This window comes from Pteropus medius, unplaced genomic scaffold, assembly GCF_902729225.1.
Source record: "Pteropus medius unplaced genomic scaffold, Ma_sr-lr_union100, whole genome shotgun sequence".
Taxonomy (NCBI): domain Eukaryota; kingdom Metazoa; phylum Chordata; class Mammalia; order Chiroptera; family Pteropodidae; genus Pteropus; species Pteropus medius.
The window spans coordinates 5837955-5861708 of NW_024355206.1; the positions used below are offsets into that span (position 1 = coordinate 5837955).

Genomic DNA, 23754 nt, shown 5'->3' on the forward strand with positions numbered 1-23754 from the left:
AGGGCGGCCACCAGCGTGTGGAGGCTCCGAACCTTCCTTGGCCTTTAACAGGGTTGCTGCAACTCACGAGGAAGTGAAACAGCATGACAGCCGATGACAAGTTGTTCCATTCGGTCGAAACTTAAAACAACAGGGCCCATATGGGGTAGGAAATTATTTTTAAACGACTAAAATGTCTAATTTGCATAATTTATATGTCTTGTTCATATTTGCACCCAGTGAGTGTTCTATGAATATCTGAATACTTGATGACTGATCGATATAAATCTCTAGGGCCTCTCATTGTTGAGAAGAGTTCAAACCAACTGCTTTTATTTTTCAGGGTGCCAGCATATGGAAAAAGTAAAACGGTGTCAGCATGGGTTTAGGAAAATTATAGTATGCCTTAAATGTTTACATTTAAGGAAACGCCCAGGTGGACTTTGAGGCCTTAGTCAGCCCCTAACGAGGTGACTAGAAGAATGGCTAGGACTTACTCAGGTTTTCAGGCCCTTCGTGACAGGACGAGGACTCTCCAGGACACGGTCCAGTGCAATGCCCTCCTCGCTCAGCTAGGGGGCAGGCGGGAGGTGAGCACGGCTGCCGGCAGTTACCGGCTGAGAGAGAACTCCCCGGATCGATCCTAGGTGCTCAGAATGTGGAGGGAGGAACAAGCTTGGGAAAAGCCCAGAATACCAAGCTGCAGCAGCACTGGTTCGTAAAATGAGAATTTCTCCAAGATTTTGTTTTCTTTCTTTTCTGAATATTTAAAAATAAACATAATTTATAAGCCACGTAGGAAATCTTTTTTCCAGTTCGTCATTTACTTTTTAACTATTTATGATGTCTTTTTTTCGTAAATAAATTTATTCAGGTTTTTAAACCGGATCTGCCGGTCTTTTCCTTTATGGTTTCGCGATATATTTAGAAAGGTTTACACGAGCCGCGGTTTATGACAAATACTCAGCTATATCTCACCTGTATATTTATGTGATTATTATTTGGCTTCGCTTTTTTAATATTCGATAGCATTAATCTTGAATTTATTTTGGTCTGGGGAACTAGGCAGAAAACCAGCTCCCGCTGTCTACTCTCTAGTTACTGCAGTATCATTTGGGGGGAAATCTATCTATTCTATTAACTCGAAGTGCCACTTTAAACACCACGATTTCTTACGTTCTTCTAATTCGAGGCTCTCGGTCCTACTGCACTGCGCTGTATCACCTCTGGGCCGCGGACACGCTGTTTTCATTACCGTTGCTTTCTGACGAAGGCGGTGTGGCATGCCGGAGGTCTGAGCACGACGCACGGGGCCCGGAGGCGGAGCGTCTGCATCACACTGCTGATCCCCCACTTCCAGCTGTGTGACTTTCGGAGTGGCTTCATGCATCTCCTTACCTGTAAGTGACAGCAGCGTTAGCATCTGCACTGCACGGTTGACGCTCAGCAAGCAAGCGCTCAGCCCGTGCCACACGCTGCTGGTTCGCCTGGACGTGCCTTCTCTCATCTTAAGACCCAGCGCGTCGAGTGCCCTCCTCCTCCTCCCTTCCTCCTCCTCCTCCTCCTCCCCCTCCTCCCTCCTCCTTCTCTCCTCCTCCTCTTCCTCCTCCTCTTCCTCCACATTTTGTGGCCTGTTCTTTGTTCTTGCACAAGAGACCTGGAATCACCGTGTCAAGGTAAAAAAAAGAAAATTGTACCTGGAATTTGATGGAGAGTGTACTGAATTTACAGATAAAGAAGACACGCTAGTTACAAGGTTCTTCTCATCCGCGTCCCCCAGTAGAGACGAGACTTTTTTTTTCTTTTTACAGAGTAGAACGTATTCCCTAGTAAACTTCTATTCCTATCGATTTACAGCTTTGCTGTCAGTGAGAATGCGATTTTCCATCCACACTAAGTGGGCGACAAGCACAAGGATACTGTTCATTTGGAACGTTAATCCGCTGCAAACAGCAATCGCTTCTCTCCTGCTCTCCAGGTTTTGAAAAGGCGGGCACGCATGCGGGTGTTACAAGGGAACCACTTCGGCATTTTTACATGCTCTTCCCCTGTCTGCCTGCCTCGGCCAGTCTTCCCCCCGCAGCCTCCCGTCGCCCCAACTTTCAGGGAAATGTCTGTGTCGCTCCGGAGCACAATGCGGGCGGAGGCTCGGAGGGGTGTCTGCCGCTCCGGGAAGGAGCCGCGAGACGGGAGCGCTTCAGGGGGGGCAGATCCGAGAGCCAGATGGGTCTGCGCGCCCGCTCCGCGCGCGGCCCACGCTCCGGCCCGGCTGGAGCTGCTCCTGCGTTTCCGCTTGAACGGCGTCCAGCTGCCTCGCCTTTAAAATGCCAGGCCGGCCGCCGCTCCGCTCGGAGCCCCCTCCCGGCTGCCGGCCCGGGGCGCTGACTCAGCCGCAGCCCAGCCGCCCCGCCGCACGCGCACCCCGCGCCCCCGGCGGGGAAGCGCCGCAGCCGGCCCGGGCCCCCCAAGCGCATTGGACCGGCCTCGCCAGGTAAGGATGCGGGGCGCCCCGGGACACGCCGGGCGCCTGCGGGCTGGGGCGCAGCATCGTGGGCAGCGGGTCTCTGGCCGCAGGGACAGTGGTCTGCTCGCCACAGTCTGGCCGAGCCCCGCCTCCACCGCCGCCGCGGGTGGACCCGCGTAGCCACCCAGATGGGGACCCTCCGGCCGCGCTGCGGGCGCGCCTGGGTCAGGGGAGGGCGGCCAGGTCGCAGCAAACTGAGCTCCCGCGTCGCAGCGGCCCCGGCCGTCTGGGAGAGTGGAGCCGTGTTCACGCTCGTCAGGCTGCTGCGCCTGTCCATGTGGGGGTCCCGGCCCCCCTGCTACTGAGGGGTTGAGCAGTGTGAGTTGACACTGAGTCAAAGTTGGAAATTCCTACCCCTCAAGTTCAGAGCCGGAAAGGCAGCCCCCTGCTGTGGCTGACAGTAACACAGAACAGATTTTTCTCTTGGTGTGGCTGATGAAGGTCACCACTGATATAACTTCTGGGAAAACTTCTGCTGGTGGCAGCCCTTCTGCACCTCAGGCCTCGGCTGGCTTTTGTTCTGCTGTGGCAAAAAGCCCCACACAACCCTTCACCCCATATCAGAGGCGGCGCAGAGCACGGCCCTGGGCACTGTTCTGGGCACTGGCTTACAGAGCTGCATTTCATACTCGTGTCTACTGCCCACTGGGAAAGTTACGAACGGGAGAGATGACCGGGAAAGAGCAAGGGGACGCTCCTTCTCCGCAGAGGCCCAGTGGGGTCACAGGAGGCTTTGGACCTTCCCTCTCCCTCGGCCGCCTCTCCACATGCACTGTGATAATCTGATCTGGGGTCTTTGCAAACCTGCCCAGTGGGTTTAGGATATAGTAACGCCAGACATCCAAGGCCTTAGATGTGATTTACCAGTTGGATTTGGATTAAGGCCACATTTTCATGGCTGGCTCAGCATGAGAGAGGCAAGCACCAGCTTTGAGGACACATCCGAAGGAAAACCGTGCAAGCAAAAACCTACCTTTGGAAAACTGTTTTGAAACCAGTGACTTCACGTTTATCCGAAAGGGAAGCTGTGGGCAGACTGTTTATTTATCCTATATAATCTTTGCATTCATCTATTCATGTTCCAAACGATTAATTTCCCAATCACTTTTTCCAGTGGTAGTGTTTATTTCTGAACGACATTCAAGTGATGAATGCATGAAATATAATGCGTCTCTGAACTCAAATGCGTCTGGAAAATGATAGCAAATTTCTAGCCGTTAGATATTTAAGATGTAAATTTAAAATAAACAAGGTTATAGTGGAATAAAGGGTTTTTTTAAAAAATAGTATGAAGCTTAATTAGCCTGAAAAAAAAAGTAATAGTTCGACCAGAAGCTCAATGACTGCTTATAAGTTGTGATTTAGAGAACCCTGTATCTTTCTTATTTACTTTCTCACTGGGCTAATGAAAGAGGCAGCCATTCTGAATATATCGCCTTGCTAGTTAATCTTCCCCCAACAAATATTTACATTGCCAGGGCACGCTATCACAGCAGACTCAAAATCTGTAGTCCTGAGGTGTAGCATTCAAATTCGACACTATTCCCATGATTTAGAAGGAAAATGAAATGCTATCAAGGAAAATGTCCTTAAATTATCCTGTCCGGCCACAAAGGAAAGAACAGCGTTGATAACATTGACCAGGTTCCAAGACTCTGAGGTCAGTGCTTCCAACACGCTCTGGACTGGAGGAGACCACGGTGCCCTGAACCCTGGCTTTAAAATCTGTGGAACTGGTCCACGGCAGTGAACTTCGGAAAGTTCACATTAACATTAAGAGGGATGCCTTTCCAAATATCCGAATCGTTTTGGAAGAAAAGACTCCTGTAGTGCATGGCAGCCCTCCACCAACCGGAGATCTGGCTAACGGGGACAGAGGCACTTCCTGACGACACAGGACCAGCCCTGTGAGAGTCAGTCATCTCATGTCCACAGGGGAGAAAGAATCCTGGTGCCCGCAGCAGGCGGCTCAGCATTCGGTGCTGGGCAGGGGACCCGAAGCCAGCTGCCCTTCAGTTCTCTCGTCTGTGAAGCCCGGGAGAAGCAGTACCTAAGCCTCTTCCATTTGTTAGTCACTCTCTATATGCTGAGCATTCCACACATGCTGTCGTTTCATTTCCAGAGTGACACTTATTCCCATTTTCCTGGTGAGGAAACTTACGATCGGAAAAGCAACTTGGATCGCCCAGGGTTAGTTCAGGGCAGGACAGCTGGTGTGTTCCAGGCCGGGGTCATCGGATTCTGATCACTTGTGCTGCTCCTATCACATGAGGCTGCTCGAAGGAAAACATCCTAATTTAAAGTCAGTTCTCAAAAAAAAAAAAAAAGAAAAGAAATATAGCTGCACTTAACTGTGATTAATGACCAGTTCCGTTTCTGAGGATGAAGTGAGATTATTCACGTGTGGCGCTGGGGGGTGACGTCGTGGAACCGGTCTCTGCTACAATCAGTCACTGCATGGGAGCCCCTACCTCCTTCGGAGACTCAGGTTTCCCATTTGCAAACGTCGGGAACTGTTTGTGGCCTTCTTCGTGGAGTTGTTGTGGAAATCGTAGTTGATGATGTAGACAAGACAGCCTAGCACTTAGTAGGTGGTTTACAAACGAACTCCTCATGCACCTCCCTTCCACGGTCTGCTCCTGTCCCCACCATGGACAGTGGCTTTCCTCCGCGTGTCCCTGAACACACGCCCCTGCGGCGGGACGTTCCAGAGAGGGGACTGCTCTGCCCCCAGGGACATTGATGCTGCCTGCCCTCCAGGTGGGACGCCTGGGGAACTTTCTTCCAGGGAACATAGAAGGACAATGTCCTAGATGGAAGGGAACCAGGTGCAGAGAGCTGTGGCCTCTTTCCTCAGGTCCTGCCCACCTGCCGTCTCCATGACAGTCTCAGTAAATGACTGGCCTCAAGTCACACATGCCATGTTCAGTATGTAGTTTATACTTTGTGCTTCTGGGAGTTTTAAAATTTTTTAAATTCTTTACGTTATTTTGAAATATTTTATGCCGCTCCATAATATGTCTTTGTTTGGACACGAAGCAAGGCAGCCCGCAGCCTCAGCCCCTGGGCCACACTCCTGCACCCTCAAGTTGCATGAGGCCCAGGGAGTCAGGCCAGGCCCTGAGGGTTTGTGTCCTGCCTCTGAGACATCACTCCCAGTGCCTCAGCTCGGAGAACGGCGGGGTTTCCAGAACAGCATGTCACCCCTGTGCTGGGGGTGGCGGGATGGACCTCGTGCTCCCTCTAGCGGTGACGGCAGGGTCAGAAGGACAGAGAACTGTGCCAGCACTCCGGCCATCCAAGCTTGAGTCATACACAGGGGACTGAAATACGACCTTTCCATGGACATGAATTTTCATGCTCCGGGGGCCAAGACGAGTTGACCACAGGTGGCAGGCATGATGACATGTTTGTTACCCAGAGGTGGCACCGGTAGCTCACAAGTGGCCAGGAACCGTATGGCCCTTATCATCATACCCAGCTCCCTCTGGCTGCACGGACTCCTCGGCTCAGACGGAGGAGCCTGCGTTCTAGAAGCCTGCGCGCAGACGGCACTACACACTCTCAGCAAGCTGAGCTTTGAAGTCCAGCCTGTTCCCCCTCCCCCGACCCTGGCCACATCCCCAAGCAAAGTCGTCACTGTTCATCGACGTGTCCGCCCAGCGGGCGCCCAGAGCAACAGCCCCTTCCTGTTTCTGAGAACACGCCTGAGATAATGGGTGTCTATCTCTATCAGTGTGGGAGACAGATCTGCAGTACTTCAAGGGTCAGACCACTCTTCAGAACTGATCCCCCTCCGACACTTGGCTCCCTACCGGCCCAGTGCCGCCTCCCCCCCATTCAGAGGGCCCCCCACCTCTGAAGCGAGTCCAAGGAGGGGACCCTTTGCTGCACAGCAGACAAAAGCTATTCCTCAGCGGCATCTGAGATGCAGAGGTGGTGGGGGATGAGGGGCAATTTAAGAAATGGGCTTCCTGCATGGCACGTGCCAGTATGGTGCAGGGAGCCAGCCAGGAATCAGCACCTCAGCAGCAGAAATGGAACCTTGTACCTGGGGAGCATGAGAGCCTCTGTTGTCACATGTCCCCGGCCTGGCTCAGGATGTCAGCCCCACCAGTGACAGCCATGTGACCGCCGACAACTCACCCCGCTACTCTAGTTTTCAAATGGGTCAGATGGACAGATGGACACTGACCGTGAAGCTTTAGCAGGAGCTTACGGAGCAGGATGTGTGACGTGAGCTAGTTCATCACACGGACGCCCGGGGAAAAGTGGGTGCGGTCTGCACGTGACTGTACAAACACAGAATGCAGCGGAGAAACTGTCAAAGACCCCCCGGGGAGGCTCACCCTACAATGCAGGTTCACAGGCCCAGCCCCGCACCCCTGAAGCAGAACCTCCCGGCACAGACCCCACAATGCACATGTCTCACCAGCTCCGAGAGGGGTTACGACGCACGCTAAGCTGGGGAGTCTGAAGCTGGAGAATCACCCAGCCAGCGTGGGAAGGTAGCACAGTCTGCCACCTCGCCTGACCTCGCACACAGCTCTCAGTCCGGACGGATATACAGACGCCCCCATCCTCCTTGAGACCCCCAGACTACATCAGCTCCCATGGGGTCTTCGCACTGGGGCGTTCGCTAATCTGCTTTCCGCAAACATCACCACACAGTTGGCTGTTAGGAGCCGCAGCTCAGTGGTCCAGGCTGACGCGGCCTCGGTTTTCGCTGTGCAGCCCCAGGAAATTGTGAAGAGCCAACAGTAGAGCCCGTGGGTGGCTGAAACCCGCACCCCACGGCCTGATCCGGGCGCGTCCCCTACCCGCGGACGTCCAGAACTGCTCTGAGTTCGGTCTATATGTCAGGAAGGACTGTGTTCACGTTGCATCTGTCTTACGGTATGGTTTTCCCCACCTCTTTAGAGAGTGAGCTTTAGAGTAGCTTAATAGTCGAGTTATTAAGATTTGGGTTCAGAGCAAGAAACATTTACCACCCATTTTTAAATGTACTTGTTCTGGAAAAGAAATGTTTTCTGATTATTTGAGTTATAGGTGTACTTTCCAGAAGTTCTGGGAGAAGCAATGAAGAATGTAAAAGAACTAACGAGTCTCTATGAGGCCAGGCACGTAACTGTCATCTTGGTGGCCCGTCCAGGTTTCCCTTGGTGGCTCGTCTAGGTTGCTCAACTACACAGTTGGAACCTGTAGGAACGAAGCCCGACTAACCATGGTCGTGAACGCAGGAGGCTGTTGGGGTTCAGTGGCAGTGGGGACACAGGACAAGGAAAGACCTCGGAGAGTGAATTCGATGAGGGCTCTGAGCAATCTGAGCAGCAGAGGTAGGCAGGTGGCATCTCAGGGAGAAAGCCTGGTGGCAGAAAGGAACATGGGCAGAGGGACAGAGCCTCAAGGTGGCTTTAAACGTGCCCCGAATTCTCTGACCCTCGCCACTGAGGGGTGGCATCCCCACCTCCCCTTGAACCCGTCAGGCCTCTGTGTCGGTGTATAAAACGAGGCGGAAGTGGCACTTTGTGACTTTCAGGGCTGGTTGAGAAAAGGTCACAGCACTACTGCAGCTGTCTCTTGGGACGCTGGCTCTGTGCCCCCGAGTCGCTGTGTCTGGGGGCGGTGGCCCTCAGGCCACCATGTGGAGAAATCGCTCGTGGAGAGCGAAGCCTGAGGAGCCTGGCTGTGTGACTCTCCCCCACGTGGACACCAGAAGACCCCAGCCCCCATCCGACTGTCACTGCGGTCTGAGTGAGAACCCCGGCCAAGGCCAGTGACCCTCCAGATTCGTAGGCAAAACAAATAATTGGTATCCGTTTACGAACAAATAATCAGAATCGCCTCTTCAGTCTCGAGGTAAACACAAGACTGCCACGGGCAGCGCGGCGCGCCTGGTGAGGCTGGGTGGGGTCAGAGCCTGCAGGGCCCTGACACCCGGAGCCTGAGCCCTCCAAACTCAGGGACACGTGAGCTCAGACACGAGTCCACAGAGGACAGAATAGCAGCACTTGGATTTCTACCGTCGTCTCTGTATGGCACGGTTCCCCGAGCTCTACGTGACGTCGCTCCCCTCAGCCTCACCCCAACCCTATGAGCTTCGTGCCCTCGTCGTCAGCCCCGTTTTACCAGTGAGGAAACTGAGGCCCAGAGAGGTTAAACACTTGGCCCAAATTGCACTGCTAGTAAGTGGGATCTAGGCTGAGGCTGCAAACTCAAGGGCTGGCTCTGGTCCCCGCTCCCCGTGGAGGCCGGTGGATGCTGATGACATCGCAGCCCTGAGGGGTAGGTGTCTAACCGTGTGAGGGCTGAGCCAGCGGCTCTGGCCTGCAGAAACGCAATTCCTAGTCCCTGGGTCACCTTTGCTCGAGTCACCCAGCCAGTGCCAGGTCTGACTCACCCTTTCTCACGGCCAGAACGGAGCCCGGCCCTCCCGGTCCTCGCTGCCTGGCCCCCTGCATCGGCTGTTGCACAGGCTCTCACGACCTTCAGCCGGGCTGTTGCTTTACTCCTGAAACCGAGGCCTCTTTACATGCTGCACATCCTCCTGGGAGGATGGGGTCGGCTTTGCCTGTCCCAGGAGCATCCCAAACCCAGGCTCCACCCTGTGTTGGGCTGCCTCTCCCTGAGGGTTGGTTTATCAAAAATAACAAAAGTCTGATTGTGGCTTCTATTGATTTTTGACACATCCTCCCCCAGCATCCTCCCCGCCGTCCCGAGCATGGGCTTTGCACATAAATTCTCGGGCCTCATCTGCTCCCTGGAATCTGGCGTGCTGGGCACAGAGGACAGAGCGCGTTAGCAGAGAACGAACAGGATGGCTTCCTGTTCGGAGAAAACAAGCAGACGCTTCAAGGACTCTAGACGGAGGAGGGTCATTAGTAACGGCACGCTGAACCGATCTTCCCATGCCCGCCACCGTGGTGCCCAGGACGGGAAGTTCGGCCAGGTGCTGACTGGCGGTGTCTGGAGGACGGCGGGGGTGGCCGAGCCTGGTGCATTGCGATGGATTCTAGCGGCACCCGACTGACTCCTCACGTTCCAGATGGCCCGAGGCCTTGGACCCCTCCGGCACCCACCGCCCTCCCCAGGGGCCATGTTCACAGTCCCTTCCACATGTACAGACGGCTCCATGTCCACTGCTGCATCTGGGCTGACAGCCCCAGGAGATGGGTGTCACTGCTCTGTGACCTTGCAGAGCCCATCCTCCGGGACCACTGGACTAAGCCCCGTTTCAGATGGCCAAGCCCACATGCTCTACCTCTTCTCGCTGGCTATCAGGGGGAAGCATTATTTACCCATGGGGCGGGGGAGAGGGGTGTCAAATAAAGAGATGCTTTTGTACCCAGAATGTCGCAGGAAAGGCAGGAACATGAGGACAGTAAAGGGTCTGGATTCCCTTCAGGGGTCACTGCCCACCTCACCCCAGAGAAGGGCTCTGGCCTCTTGGCCAAGGCACTGCCCCGCTGCTGGGCATGACCTGTGAGACTCCGTCACTGTGGGGTTCACCCACCCACCTCCCTCGCACTCACCCCCCGAGCGGCCACCCATGCCTCCCCTTCTGGGCCCCCTGGGCCTGGTCCAGAGAACAGGCCGAGGTGGCAGTGGGCGAACAGTGTTCCTTGGGTGGTAGAGCGTCTCAGCACCATCAGAGCAGCCACTGCCCACTGCGGCTCAGAGAAATCTAACTGCATTTACCACGCTGGGCCGGCTTACAACAGCCCCCTGGGAACCAGGCCACCTGGGGGGCCGTGGCGGCTGCCAGAGCCAGGCCCGGCGGCAGTGCTGACCGACACTCGTTCTGGGTGGCGGGTCAAGGGACACGGGCAAGCGCACTTCGTACAGCATCCTCCCTGAGTGACGAGCCGCACTCCCTGAGTGCGAGTAATCAGAGCGCTGGCAGATGGACGCGGCGGTGCGTGCGCTCGCAGGCGAAACCTTACAAGCCCAAGGCTCCCGACCCCCCTGTGTGACAACGACTGCACGTTCTAACTCACAGCCTTCGCCATTCGGCTCTGCTACACCCCAACCCGCAAACCGCACGCTTTGACGAGTATGCCTAGCAGCCGTTCCCCACGGGGTCATTCACTTGCCAGATCAGTGTCCCTGATCCTCAAGCCAGTTCATCTCCAGCTGCCTCAAGCATGTGGCTTGTGCAGTGTCGGTGCTGCAGGACGACGCAGTTATGTTGCGGACCTTGGGGCTGGCTGGCCAGCCCCTCAGCTCCCAGGGACTGGCAGCTGAGTGTAATGTACCACCCCCCGGGGGTTGTGTCCTCACTTTGAAACGGAGCTGGATGGGACTTGCGCCTGCCTTAGCAGGCTGAGTCGGGGTGGGGGGGGAGGGGGGGCGGGAAGGAGGGAGCAGATCTGGTCTCCGAGCTCCCATTCTTGGCATACGCCCCGGACGGAAGGATCTGGAAAGCACTGATAATCTTCCTGTGGGGTACGCCTCCAGATGATAGGACCCTGTCCTCGCCCCAGACAAGACGGACGAGTCACCAGGCAACCATCTGCATGGGGCGCCCCAAACTAACTTAAGGCACACCCGGGACCCGAAACATGATAGTCAGGGTTTGAGAGGCCAGACTGGGTCCTGCTGCAACAAGCCTAGCCCGCTCCCCCTTCCCGAGGGCCACTAATGACTAGTGCCGCTAGCCCCAGTGTACGGGCCTGGCTGGGGCCAGAAACGAGGGTCCGCTCCGGTTCAGCTGTGCCATTGCTCTGGGACTCTGGGGAGACCCATCTTCCCCTACATTCTGGCGTCGTCGTCTACGAAATGGAGGGAGGGGACTAGGCCAGTGTTTGTAAAGTCGGGTCCAAGGAACCCAAGACAGTGGGTGCCCAGGCTGAAAAATGCAGGCCCCAGTCCAGGTGGTCTGAGCGCCAGACAGGGCGAGAAAACGGTCCTGCGGGGGAAGATACAGCAGGCCGGACTCGTGAATCCGACCAGGAAGGACGGAGCAAATCTGATCAGGTAACAGTTGCAAATTCTGCACTCTGGAAGTGCCGGCGCTGGTTACATTATTGTTTGTGCTTTTCTACATCTTAAATGTCTCAGTGAAAGCAGGGGCAGGTCTTGACCTGGCAGTGAGCAGGGCACCAATCGCCCACCCCAACATTTGCATATATGCAATATTAAAATTTACAGTTTCGTTTCACTTAATGGACATCATATCACATTTGGAGTATTATTCTTCAACTTATTCTTTCAGTTAACAAAATTTCCTAGACCTTGTGTGTGCGTGTGTGTGTGTGTGTCTTTTAAAGGGCCTCGGAGTACTCCATGACAGAGATATGCCATCTCTGTTTTAACCGATGCATTATTGAGAGACAGTTCATTCCCAGTTTTTCACGGTTCAACAACGCTCCAGTGAACATCTTGCAAAAATCCAGAGCCGAGAGTAGCACAAGTTGGACGAAACCCCTGTGCGCACGTCCCCAGGCCTGGCCTTCCTCGTGATCACTAGCCAATGACCAGCCAATGACCAGCGTTCCTAGTTTCCTGCACCTGCATCCTACAGCACAGAATGCAACATCGGCTGCTGAACAACCCCGAACGGTTCACCCCACGCCGTTTCATTTGTCTGAAGGCACTGAGGAACAAAACTAGAATTCGAGGCACGCCAGGGAGAAACAACGCCAGTGAACACCCCGGGTTCTCACCTCAGAACCTGGAGGGGACCGGCACCGAAGTGCTGTCAGACCAGACGCAGTGCTTGGCCCCAACGTCGCGTGGCCCCCGCGCCACGCCACCTTAAGATGATCGATCGCCTGAACTCCAGCTGCGTGGGAGCCCTCTCCACCGAAGGATAACGTCATCCAAGACCACTGCAACTGCTCCGTATCCCAATGAGCCTGTCGTCAGCCATCTCAAGAAGGTGAACCGAAAGGAAAGATAAACAGAAGAAGCGGACGCGTAGATGACCCGTGCCCCGGAATTCTCAAACGGGGCCTTCAAGATGTTGTGATCAAGATGCTGAAGAAAGGAGGTGACGAGACGGGACACCCCGCTGGAGAGCCGGGAAAATTTCGTCAAAGGATCCAGTGGGAATCGCACAACTGAAGAGTGGAGCCGACAGGAAAATCTGAATAGACGGGACGCAGGAGAGGGCCGTGCGAGGACCTCGCAGCAGCAGCTGTCTCTCTGGGGACGAGCCGGATCACGGGGGAGGCAGCTACGAAACTACTTTCCACTCTTCCTTTGGTGCTTTGAAAAGTTTGAACCACGTACGAGCGTTATTTATGCAAAAATATCAAATTTCATCTTCAAAGAATTAAAGAGAGAATTACCACAGGATCCAGCAATTCCACGTCTAGATATATACCCAAGAGACTCGAAACGGGGTCTCAAAGAGATACCTGCACACACATGTTCACAGCAGCCCTCTCCGCAAGACCCAAAAGATGGAAGCGACACGAGCGTCCGTCCGCAGGTGAACGGATAAGCAGTGTGGTCCACCCACACGGCGGAATACTATTCAGCCTTAACAAAGGAGAAAACTCCGACACGTGTTACAACACGTAGGAACCTTACGGGTGTTTATGCCAAATAAAATGAGCCAGCCGCCAAAGAGAAACACTGTACGATTACACTTACACGAGGTACTTAGAGTAGCCTAATTCACAGAGACAGAGGCAGAGCGGTGGTTGCCAGAGCCTGGGGACGGGGGAGCGGGGGGCGTTGTCGTTTAAGGGGACAGTTTTAGTTCTGCGAGATGAACAGAGTCCCGGAGATGACGGTGGTGATGACTGCACGACAGTACAAATGCACTTAATGCCACGGACCTGCACACTTAAAATGGTTAAGGTAGATCTTATGTTACGCGTGTTTGACATTATTTTTTTAAATGTTATCATTTTAAAAAGAGGGGAGGAAAGCACCAGAATGAAGCGCAGCAGCCCCCAACACGAGGCCAGTGGGGAGGTGCGCAGGCCGGCCCTCCCGCCGGCCCAGGTGACGTTGTGGGCTGGGCCCCCTGGGAAGTGACCGGCTTTCGTCTGTCCTGCCATTTCAGCCACGCAGGGACCTGCCCTGAGCAAAAGGCTGCTGCTCTCACTGGCTCCCAGATGCGATGTCCAGCCACTCGCCCTCCCTCGTGCAGCAGCCTGGCCTAGGGGGCCAGCCCACTCAGTGGCCCTTATGAAGCGGTGACCACTCCGACCAACAGGTCAGTGCCCACTGGGAACGAGTGAGGAGGGAGACAAGGTCTGGGTGGGGGAAAGCATGGTGCTCTGGGCTTACGGACGAGCCAGGCCCACTGGCCTGAAGCTCCGGAGGTGGGGGGAGAGGGACCCCACCGCTTCTGCCTGCAGAGGGAGAGGCACGCAGAGGCCCAAAGTGTGGGATGCGGGACCTTGGGTGAGCCGTCCCCTTTCCGGGCCTCAGTTTCCGCACGTACGGAATGGGCACACCGGTGCCTGGCTGACTCGCCTCCGGGGCTGTTGTGAGGACCAAACAATCAGCCACGTGATAGTGCTCTGAGAATCTAGGGCTGGTGACGATGATGATGACGATGGCTCTGCAGGGGGCGAGTGTGGGGGGGTAATCAGTGCCCTTCCCCTGCCCTCCGCTCGGCTCTCTGCAGGGGTGGAAGATGGTACCGGTCAACCCTGAACCGAACAGGGAGCCCGCAGCCACCGCCATCGCGAGATGGAGGAGCCCACGCCCGAGCCCGTCTACGTGGACGTGGACAAAGGGCTGACCTTGGCCTGCTTCGTCTTCCTCTGCCTCTTCCTGGTCGTCATGATCATCCGCTGCGCCAAGGTCATCATGGACCCTTACAGCGCCATCCCCACGTCCACCTGGGAGGAGCAGCACCTGGACGACTGAGGCGCGGGGCAGGGCTGCCCCTGGCCACCGGCCTGCCAGCCCACAGAGACCAGCAGTGGACGCGGCCCGCGGGGATGGAGAGCGTCCACCTGAGCCTTGCCTGCTGTCACAGCAGCACCCGAGTGACACGCTCGCAGTGCTGTGGGTTTTCCGACCGTGGGCCGGCCTGGGAATCACTGACTGGGGTGTGGTCACCTTCCCTGGCTCTGGCACAGACACCCCCATCACACGACGGCAGTCTCCTTTTGAGGGGACCTTCTGCCCTTGAAATGCAGACTAGCACACGCAGTGGGACTCGCAGCACAGATGTCCCACCCAAACGCAAGGCCCCTCCCGACGGGCCGCCGGCACAGAAGGCGGCGGGGCGTGAAAGGAGATGGCAGGGAACTCAGAAAAGGCGCAGAGGCTGCCTCCCAGCCACACTTTTTAAAAAACTAAAATAGAGAGGGGCATATTTTTCCTGTTATAAATGAAATGTGTATTTTAGAAATTTGGGAAAATATGGAAAAAAAATAGAAGGAAAAGGGGGTAAAAGAACACTTCTACTCCCGCCCCCCAGAAGTCCGCATTGTGAAACGCTTTCTCCCAGCCTTTTTCACACACGTTTTTTTAGACAGTCAAATCCACGCCGCACGCATGATGCTGTGTCATCCATGTTACATGGATATGTCCCCCTCCCCCCCCGATGCTCTCCACGGCTGTGGTCGCTGGTGGCGGCAGAGAGTCCCATCAGGTGGCTAGGTCCTAGTTTAACAGTCAGTTCCTTTGGTCACACTTACACTTTTTTTGCTAATCTTTCCTCACACAAAATGATCTCCCCAGGACCCTCACGAGCGTGCACAGGCTCCGACGTGCACATCGGGCGGGGAGACCGGGTGCTGGTCCTGCCCGCCACGCGCAGGCTGAGCGGCCGTGAGCGAGTCCCTCGCCCCTCGGTGCCTCGGCACCTTCATTTCATAATGGAGAGGGGAAACCTCGCCCTTTCTGTCGTGTGTGGACCGCAGAGGAATGACAGGCCGGCGAGGGGGCGGGCGGTGCTTTGAAAGAAACGTGCTGTGGGTGGAGGGGACAAGGACCGAGTCGTTGATAGTGACGCCCCAGGGGCCTCCCTGCCCCCTCTTCTTCCCACTCACCCACCCCACCTCTCACCCCATCGCCAACTGACCCTGTGGCGGGAATACCAGAGTGAAGCCCACAAACCCGGTCCCAAGTCCCAGCTCCTCTGCTCCTTTGCTATATGACCCCAAGTAACTCAGCTTCTCTGAGCCCCAATGTCCTCATCTGTCAAATGGGGTAATAACATCTACCTCACAAGGTTGTCGTGAGGATGAAATGACAGAACGTGGGCGAACGTGTGTCCTTCCTTCATTCCACCACCCCAGGAGAAGCCAGGGGTCGGAGCTGGGAGGAGCTGAGATTCTGGGTCCCCCCTCCCTGTACAGGCTGGAACCCTGGGTTCTCCTCCACTTCCCAGGGCCACTTCCAACAGGTCAAACCTCCCAGCCAGGATCCCCGGTCAGGGGGATGCTCACAGCGACCTCTCCCAGCACCTGTCCTCGAGGGATATGGTGTCTACTGATTTACATAATTGTCATTGTCATCGTTTTCACGCATGAGACCATCTGAACGCCTCCTCCACCAAATGCATCCATTCCATCCCTCCGAGGCCTGGCCTGTCGTCCAGCAGAGACATGCAGCTGTGAAGAAGCTCAAGGCACCCTTCCCGTCACCTGCGTCCCAGCCACAGGTCCCACTCCAACCCAGGCCACCTGGGCAACAGGTTTCTAAAGCACTGTCACCACTAGGTGACCCCGGAGAGTGAACAAGGCCACAGCTGTTCAGACAGCATTCCAGGGTATGTCCAGCTGTTCCCCCTCTGCTATGTGGGATGCACAAAGGGACAGCTGGCAGAGGCAGTGGACCGAGATGCACTGGGGCTCTGTGTAAGGGAGGGGCCAGAGCCAGGACCTGGGCATCATCTGAGGCCCAGCGGCAGCCTTCACTCTGCAGCCTACCTCAGAAATACCGAGCGCTTCTGCGACAAGCCCATCGGCAGTCAGAACCGGCACCCGACCACTTGGTAGCAGATTCCAAGGGACGGGACCGGTCTGGAAGACTTTGCCTGCAGGTGCTTTTGAACTCTCAGGAGCAGAAACGCAGGATGCCTGAGGGGCCGCTGCACAAACGGCGATGAAGAACAACAGCACCTGCAACTGTCGGACTCCAGAATCACGGCCCGCCGCAGCCTTAGCGGCGGGGCCCACGAGCCCTCCAGCAAGGCCCGCCAAGCCGTCTGCACGCACGCCGAGGGCTGAGAGGCGCTGACCGGGCGCCGGGGGCCGGATTAGGTCTTTCCCACACCGAGATTTGCTCCCACCCTATTTTGACCCTTTTTTTTTTTTTTTTTGGTTGCAAGGGGGAAATAATAACATTTCAGAAAAGACAGAAAATTTAAAAATCACTCCCCACACAAGCCTCCAGCAGAACAGTGATGTTCAGTGTGTCCGTGTGTTCTCTTCCAATCTTTGTCCACATGCAAGATAGATTTTTTTCACACATGCCGTCAGTTACATAATTTAAGTCATCCTCTCTCCTAAACTTGTATCATACGCATGTTTCTGCTGCGGTCTTCCTGCCCGTCATTTCAGCGGCTATACACCGTGCCCACTAGAGCACGTGCACAATCATCCAGACTCCTACTAAGTACTTCGGTGGTTTTCACTTTTCCTACGATACATGTGCCAAGAGACCAAAGAAAGGTGAAGATGGGGACGTTGAACCCTGGGGGCTTGCTCAGGAGAATCGGTATTGAAGCACCACCCACTCCACCGAAGAGAACGTAAGGGAGGAAGACCCGAGAATCTGAGGGTATCAGAGGGAGAAAGGACCGGAATTTCCAAGTCCTGCTGTTGCTTTATGCTGCTCAGGGAGGGAGGTGACGGTCCTTTGCGGTCAGAGCGCCTTCCTCAGTCCCCGCCGAGCTGAGATGAAGCTTGGGGCTGTGGATGGAGAGGGGATCTGTCCAGCAAAAGAAATAGAATTTTGACAGAGAGCAAACGAAAAGCCCTTGGAGACAGGCCTGTGACGTCGGCCACGATCCAGGACCTCAGGGAAAATGTGACCAGAAAGAAACTCTTTGCTCCAGGGAACCGGCGACAGACTTTCCAGATAGTGGTGTCTGGTGGCCAGTTTTAAGCAGCTGCCTGTGCTATGCTCTGTACAGTCCCTTCCTGTTACTCCAAACTCTCAGTAAAGTCTGATACACAATCTACTTTGTGGCAGTGGTGTCTGGGGACAATCACGACATCTGGGCGGTACGCGTGTGAACACGTGCAATCTGGAAAGAGAGCAGTCCCAGGCCCAGGGAGGGAGCAGAAACAGGCAGAAGCAGGAAGTCAGAACGACGGTCTCTGGAGAAGTGTGGAGCCCGGGGGTGCTGACAGCCTGACAGGGTAGCAGGACACCGGCCTTGCTGGCCCGGCGTGTCGGCGCCCACCACCTCTACTTCACGTCCTCGAACGGGCCGTTCGGATGTCTGCCTGATCCTGTGGAGTTGAAAGAGCAGTGTCCCCCTCTTCCGTGAACTGTCCCAGAGGCTGACTCAACCCAAAGGGGCTGCGTCCAGTGGAGGGCACTGCGACGGCCATGTGTCCTCCTGTGCGGCGTCATGCCGCGCAGTCTCACTGGTGAAGCCTGGTCCTGCCGTGCGTGATGGGTGACGTGCTGTGCCCTCTGTGGCCTAGTCTGCTGGGAGGCACTCGGCTGCGCTCCTGGGTCCACACTCATGGGCCCAGTATTCTGCTCAAGCAGCACAGGGACAGGCTGGCTATGGCCAGAGGGCAGGGGGCGGGGGGCCAGGTACTCCTCCCACTCCCTTCCTGCCGGGCTGCAGCTTTGGTCAGCACCCATGGCCACGGCCCCTGTTGGGTGCCTCCCCACTCACTGCTGCAGCTCACAGGTTCTGGGAACGCGCCCCCTCTTGTCACTTCAGGCAGAGGTGGTAATGGCTTGGTGCTATGGCCCGTCCCAGGAGCTTGGGAGTTCGCCACCCCCTTATTTCCCTTAACCCCACGCGACCTGTCAGCATTCTCCCGCTCACCCCTCTTGGGTGATGCTTTGGGTGGGCCGTCTCTTCCCCACTAGGATGCTGGCTGGTGCAGGTCCCAAGGAGAAATTCTCCGGAGGGAGGGAGGGTCTCAGCTTCTGATCACCCAGGACGTGGGGGCTTGGCAGATGCTCGTATGGCTGAGGACACAGCCAAGTAGCAGCGTCGGTGCCCAAGACCCGGCCCTCCTCCTCTGGCCGGGATCCGACCCTGGGGCCGTCCTGCAGACGACAGGTGCGTGCAGGACAGTGGGTTCTGCCCCTGCCCTCAGATGAGTCACGGCACGGGCTCGTGAAACAGAGGCTGGTTCCCTCGGATGGGGGTGGAGGGACTGTTGTCACTGACAAGGGACGTTCAGAAGAATGTCAGGTTCGCCGTTGTCGGCCTCACCTGTGCCTGCCCAAATGTCCCCATCCTAAGTCTCGGAGTCCCCGTCAACCACACAGTTCACCGGCGGCTCAGCTTGGCACCCAGAGCTTGGACGAGACCCTGAGCCGTGGTGGTCCTACAGCTACGTGAGGGGCACCCGGCCGCCGCACAGGTGCCTCTCGCTCCGAGGCTTCGGTTACGAATCCTTCTCTTTGTGTACACTCTCCAGGGCGACAGCAGTCAGCCCGCCTGAGAACCCCTGAAATCATCAGAATTCCCACAGCAACCAAGTGCCAGTGACTCCTCTCTCCCAGCCTGCAGTCCATCCCCTGCCATCACTGGCCACCTTCTGATCACTGTGAGAGCACGACATGCCACAGACTACCAGTGTCCCACCTCCCTCAGCAAGGAGGGGACCCCGTGCTCATCAAACAGGCAACGGAATCCATTCCAGAATCTTATTTTGAGAGTCTGTTTCCTGATGCCACTCCTGGTGCCGGTCGCTTTATCAGTCAGGAAGCAGGAGGCATTCTCAAGGGATGAACTGAAGAGGGTTTCATTTTGGGACTATTTTCAGAAGTGTAGGCAAGGTTCAGACAGCCAGCGAGAAATGGGGAATGATCCAGGACTGAAGACGGTGAGACGCCGTGACCGCCCCTTATGTGGGCAGGGAAGTGTTACCAGAAGCCTGCCAGGGTTGTTAGGCCACAGGGAGGGGGACACAGGGAGACACAGCGGTCCCCAAACCACAGCCCAGCAGGGAAGGCGGGAGGACTACACACAGTGGCTTTTCTCCTCCTGCACCCCTCTCGGCCGGCGCCCTCACTGCCCCTCCCGGAGGCTGGAGGGCGCGTGCCTGGGTGATGCTGTCCACAGAGGTGGCCCTTCCCAGGACACAGCAGGCAGGAAGGATGGGCAGGAGGTCCGCAGGGACCCAGGGAGAATAAGCAGCCTTGGGCCCTCGGCGTTTCTCCCCAACAGATCCTCCCCGGAGGAAGCAGGCCAGCCTCGGACTCGAACCGCAACCCTTCCGCGGTCTCCGGCCTGCCATCCACCCCGCAGACAGGACTTGCAGCTCTGCCGGCCCATGAGCCGATTCCTTAAACCGAATCTCTCTCTGCCTCCCCATCCCATTGAAGACTCTACGCTGGGACGGGTGCCGTGCTCACTCCCACTCCCGGGAACGCTGGGAGGCCTGGGGTCAGCCTGGGGTCAGCCCTCCCGTACACACGAGAAAACGAGTGACCGAACGTCTGCCGAGAAGTGGTAGCCGCTCGGCCCTTTAATTCAAGAGCACGAGTGGACGTCGCACACTGCGACCGAGCGAATCTCCGAGCGTGGGGATGGAGCGCAATGGCTTTATTTATCACCGAAGGAAGAACCGGCCTCCGGCCACAGGGGCGTCCCCAGTCCCCGGGGCGGGGTGGGCGTCCAGCCCCTTTCTCCAGGACAGCAGGGAGAACCTCACGCTGCTGAGAGAGCGGGCAGCACTCTGCCAGCACACTGGCCAAAGCCGACACGGTAACCGTCGCCCTGGCAGTGTCCTGGAAGAGAGGAGGACAGGGCTCAGCAAGGGGCCGCTGGGCTCACGGGAACCAACGCCCAGGCAGCTGCAGGGCCCGTCCCCGCACAGCGGGGCCCGAGGCAGGAAGGCGCCACCGGAAGGGCAAACGCGGATTTTAAACAGAACAGCCCTTAGAATCAGGGGGGATCTGCAGGGCCCATCCCCACGGTCAGGGGTCCTCGGAAGCACCCTGAAGATGCCCCATAGCTTTCCTGACAGGCAGTCAACCCATGGGTTTGGGGTCAAATCCCTATGACTACTAATGAGCCTGAAGCCAGAATGCCTGAGGTCAAAGCCGGGCTGAGCTCGGGTACCCCTGGAACTCAGAAGGCGTCTGAGAAATGGGCCTCATGACAGCATCCACGGGGTAGGAGTGTCACAAGGATGACATGAAACAGTACACGGAACACTCTGAGGACAGCGCCTGGCCCATGGCACGTGCTGAACAAACACCAGCTACACTGACGATTACAAGCGGGGTGATGGGGCAGCTGGTTTAACCTCCGAGCTCAGCCCCCTCGTTCACAAATGGGAACAGCTGTCCTTGTCGCTCGCAAGGACCCCGCGGCAGCCTCGGGCGAAGCCTCAGCACACTCTCCCTCGCGGAGCGGACATTCAGCAAGCGTTAGTGGCATTTGTTCCATTCCAACGAGAGTGACAAACGCAGAGGGGGCTCGAGCCCGCCTAGACAAGCGACAGAGGAGAAAAGCCTGCGGGAGCAGAGAGGAGGGGCGCCTGCGGGAGCAGAGAGGAGGGGCGCCTGAGCCGGGCACTGGCGGGCGTGCAGCTCGCGCGGGAGGCCACGGGAAGAGGGCACGCCAGACCAAGGGGCAGCGCGTGCAAAGGCTCAGAGACCCGGGCGAGAGGTGCACGTGTCGCATTTGCTCAGAGATGCAGGTGTGCTCGGCACCAAGGAGCCCTGTGACCTTGTCCTTGAACCTGAGCCTTCCTTCCCGCCCTGAAGCCACAGCAGCACCGCCTGCTTTCTTAGTGCCAGTGCGAATGCCGATTACATCACCTCGCATCCCCACACATCCTGGCGGGCGAGGCTGGCCGCTGCCTCCCCATTTTAATCTACAGTGGGCACGGCACATGCCCGACACAGGGTCTCTGCCCTGCAAAGTCCGGGGCGATGGGAACCTGCCATTTCACCATTTGGCTCAGGGAGCAGGGGGACAGAGCGGCACTTCGTGGCTTTTCTGGTCCAGAGAGACTTCGGATTTAAAGGCCCCGACAGCTGAGGCTGGTGAAGGACCCAGCAAGCAGAGCGAGCAGCCCTGGGAACGCCAGAGCGAGACCGAGGGGGACAGACGGCCGCACAGCCGAGGGGACAGCACGCAGACAAGGAGACGAAGCCGTGGGCCCGGCCGCCCTCACCTGTTATGACGACTTCGTCGCCGTCCAGCAGGAACTTCCTAGTCTGTCCATTCCCCAGCTCGATGGCCTTTGTCCCTCTCCACGACAGCTCCAACAGAGACCCAAAGCTTTCTGGCTCCTTCATGACAGGAAAGGGAAAAGAGTGTCACGTGGATTTACCTGTTGCTGACGGCAGTGCTCGGCAAGGCCCGGGAGCCCCCAGCAGGGATGGAGGGGCCCGTGCACCCCAGAAGCCCTGTCTCCACAGACCACCGGGGAAACTCCCTCGGGGCCGGGTACCCTGTCCCACGAGCCTTAGTCATGGTGGGAGGTGCTGGACCCCTGCCTGATCTGGAGGCTGTGAGGCTCATCCATGCCAGACCCCTCCCCCTCGGAACAAGAGGCTGTGGTTGGGAGGGGGTGACGGGCACATACACCCCTGAGCGAGACTGCCGTGGCTGACAGTGGCTCGGGGGAGGGGAGGGACCACAGCAGCGGGTCGCCTCGTCCTGGGAGGACGGAGAGTGAGCTGGAGCCAGCCACTGGCGCTGGCCCTTCCCGCCTGTCCCCACACAGCTGCTGCTCCCCTAGGGCGCATGCAGCCTCTCGTCCTTCTGCGTCTCTTCGGCTCTGAATTTGGAGTGAAGCCTCTCGTGCACCCAGAGATGGCTGTGGCTCAGCAGGACACAGCTGTGAGACACACCCACCTGGGATGCGGTCCCTGGAACCCGTCCCGGGGGTAGCCAAGCACCCCAGCCCTGCCCCGGGTCCGTGTGGGGAGGAAGGGAGCTCGGTCAGATACTCACCGGCCCGCTGATGGTTCCGGAACCCAGGAGGTCCCCCGGCCGCAGGTTGCAGCCATTGACAGAGTGGTGCGTGAGCTGCTGCAGCATCGTCCAGTACATGTGCTGTGGGAGGAGGACGCAGGGCTGGGGACACGCCGCCCTGGCCTTCCTCCCAGGCCCTCACAGCATCCACGAGCTGTCCTGCAGAGTTGCTCAGGGACCTTCCCCGCCTCTGTCCCAGCCCCCCTGCTCCTTCCAGCCCCGCCCCACCCCAACTCCCCAAGAAGCCCCCGAGCTGCCGACCTCAGTGCCTTCGGGCACTCGCCGCGGCAGCCTGCTCACCTGTCCAGTCACCCTCCGCCCCCCGAACCCCCAGCCCTCCTCACAGCAGAGGCTCCTCATGAGCTAGGACCCTTCCGTCATGCTCACGCCCTGGGCCTGGGAACAAGGGAGCGCTAAGGGAGGTCAGGCCACGTGGACGAGGGGCCAGGCCTGTGTGTCCCCACCAGGACTCAGAGGCGGCGCACGCCCACGCCACTGCACGTCCGTGCTTCTTAGAGCTGCCACCCCTGGGGCCACACAGCCAGGCAAAGAGCGCCTCAGAAAGGGAATCCTGCCCAAGAACCCCTCACGCCTTCTCACTACCCTGAAGAGCCCGGAACGAGGATGCACTAGAAGGAAGACGAGAGGAAGTGGGGACACGTTGACTCGGAGGGTGTTCAAACGCAAAATGAAATCGCAGGCCCCCAGAACGGCCGAAACGGAACGGCAAACGCCACCGCATGTTGACCAGGACGCGGGGCAGCCGAGCAGCAGACACGCTTCCACGCGGCTCGAGGGAGCACACGCTGCACGACCCCTCTGCACACCCGCCTGGACGTCCTCCCAGGCCGAGCGGGTAGACGCGTGTGCTCTACGACCCCGCCGTCCTACCCTAGGTGTCCGCCCGACAGACACGCGCACTGGAACGCCCGTAGCAGCTCTGTGATGGCCCAGGATAGAAAGAACACCAACACCCACCGGGCGTGGACTGGCCAAAGCGACCGTGGAGCATCGACACAGCGGTGAGCAGGACGAACCACCACTACAAACGGCAACGTGGTGGAGGCACACACAACGTTAAGACAAGAGAAGCCACACGGAAGCGAATACATACTGTACGGTTCCGTTTCTATGAAACTGAGAGACAGAGGATGTTAACATGCAGCAACAGAAGTCAGGAGAGAGACAGAACCCTCGC

General features: G+C 57.3%; 2 protein-coding genes across 5 annotated transcripts in view; one reads left to right on the forward strand and one right to left on the reverse strand.

Annotated features, from left to right (window-relative positions):
* Positions 1-17600, forward strand: part of CTXND1 (cortexin domain containing 1) — a 29567-nt gene extending 11967 nt beyond the window's left edge. The window contains exons 1-3 of one of the 2 annotated variants that reach the window (XM_039858296.1): positions 1638-1655; positions 13521-13673; positions 14091-17600. In XM_039858296.1, coding sequence (XP_039714230.1) covers positions 14156-14335 — 180 coding nt within the window. In that variant the 5' untranslated portion in view covers positions 1638-1655; positions 13521-13673; positions 14091-14155 and the 3' untranslated portion in view covers positions 14336-17600. Of the gene's footprint in view, positions 1-1637; positions 1656-13371; positions 13674-14090 lie in introns of those variants that run through there. The other variant, XM_039858295.1, reaches the window with a different exon arrangement.
* FAH (fumarylacetoacetate hydrolase) overlaps positions 1-23754 on the reverse strand; it is a 41032-nt gene that overhangs the window by 5783 nt on the left and 11495 nt on the right. For 2 of the 3 annotated variants that reach the window (XM_039858277.1, XM_039858276.1), the window contains exons 12-14: positions 22536-22637; positions 21751-21868; positions 1235-1377 (exon numbers count right to left, since the gene is read on the reverse strand). In XM_039858277.1, coding sequence (XP_039714211.1) covers positions 1235-1377; positions 21751-21868; positions 22536-22637 — 363 coding nt within the window. Of the gene's footprint in view, positions 1-1234; positions 1378-20153; positions 20354-21750; positions 21869-22535; positions 22638-23754 lie in introns of those variants that run through there. The other variant, XM_039858278.1, reaches the window with a different exon arrangement.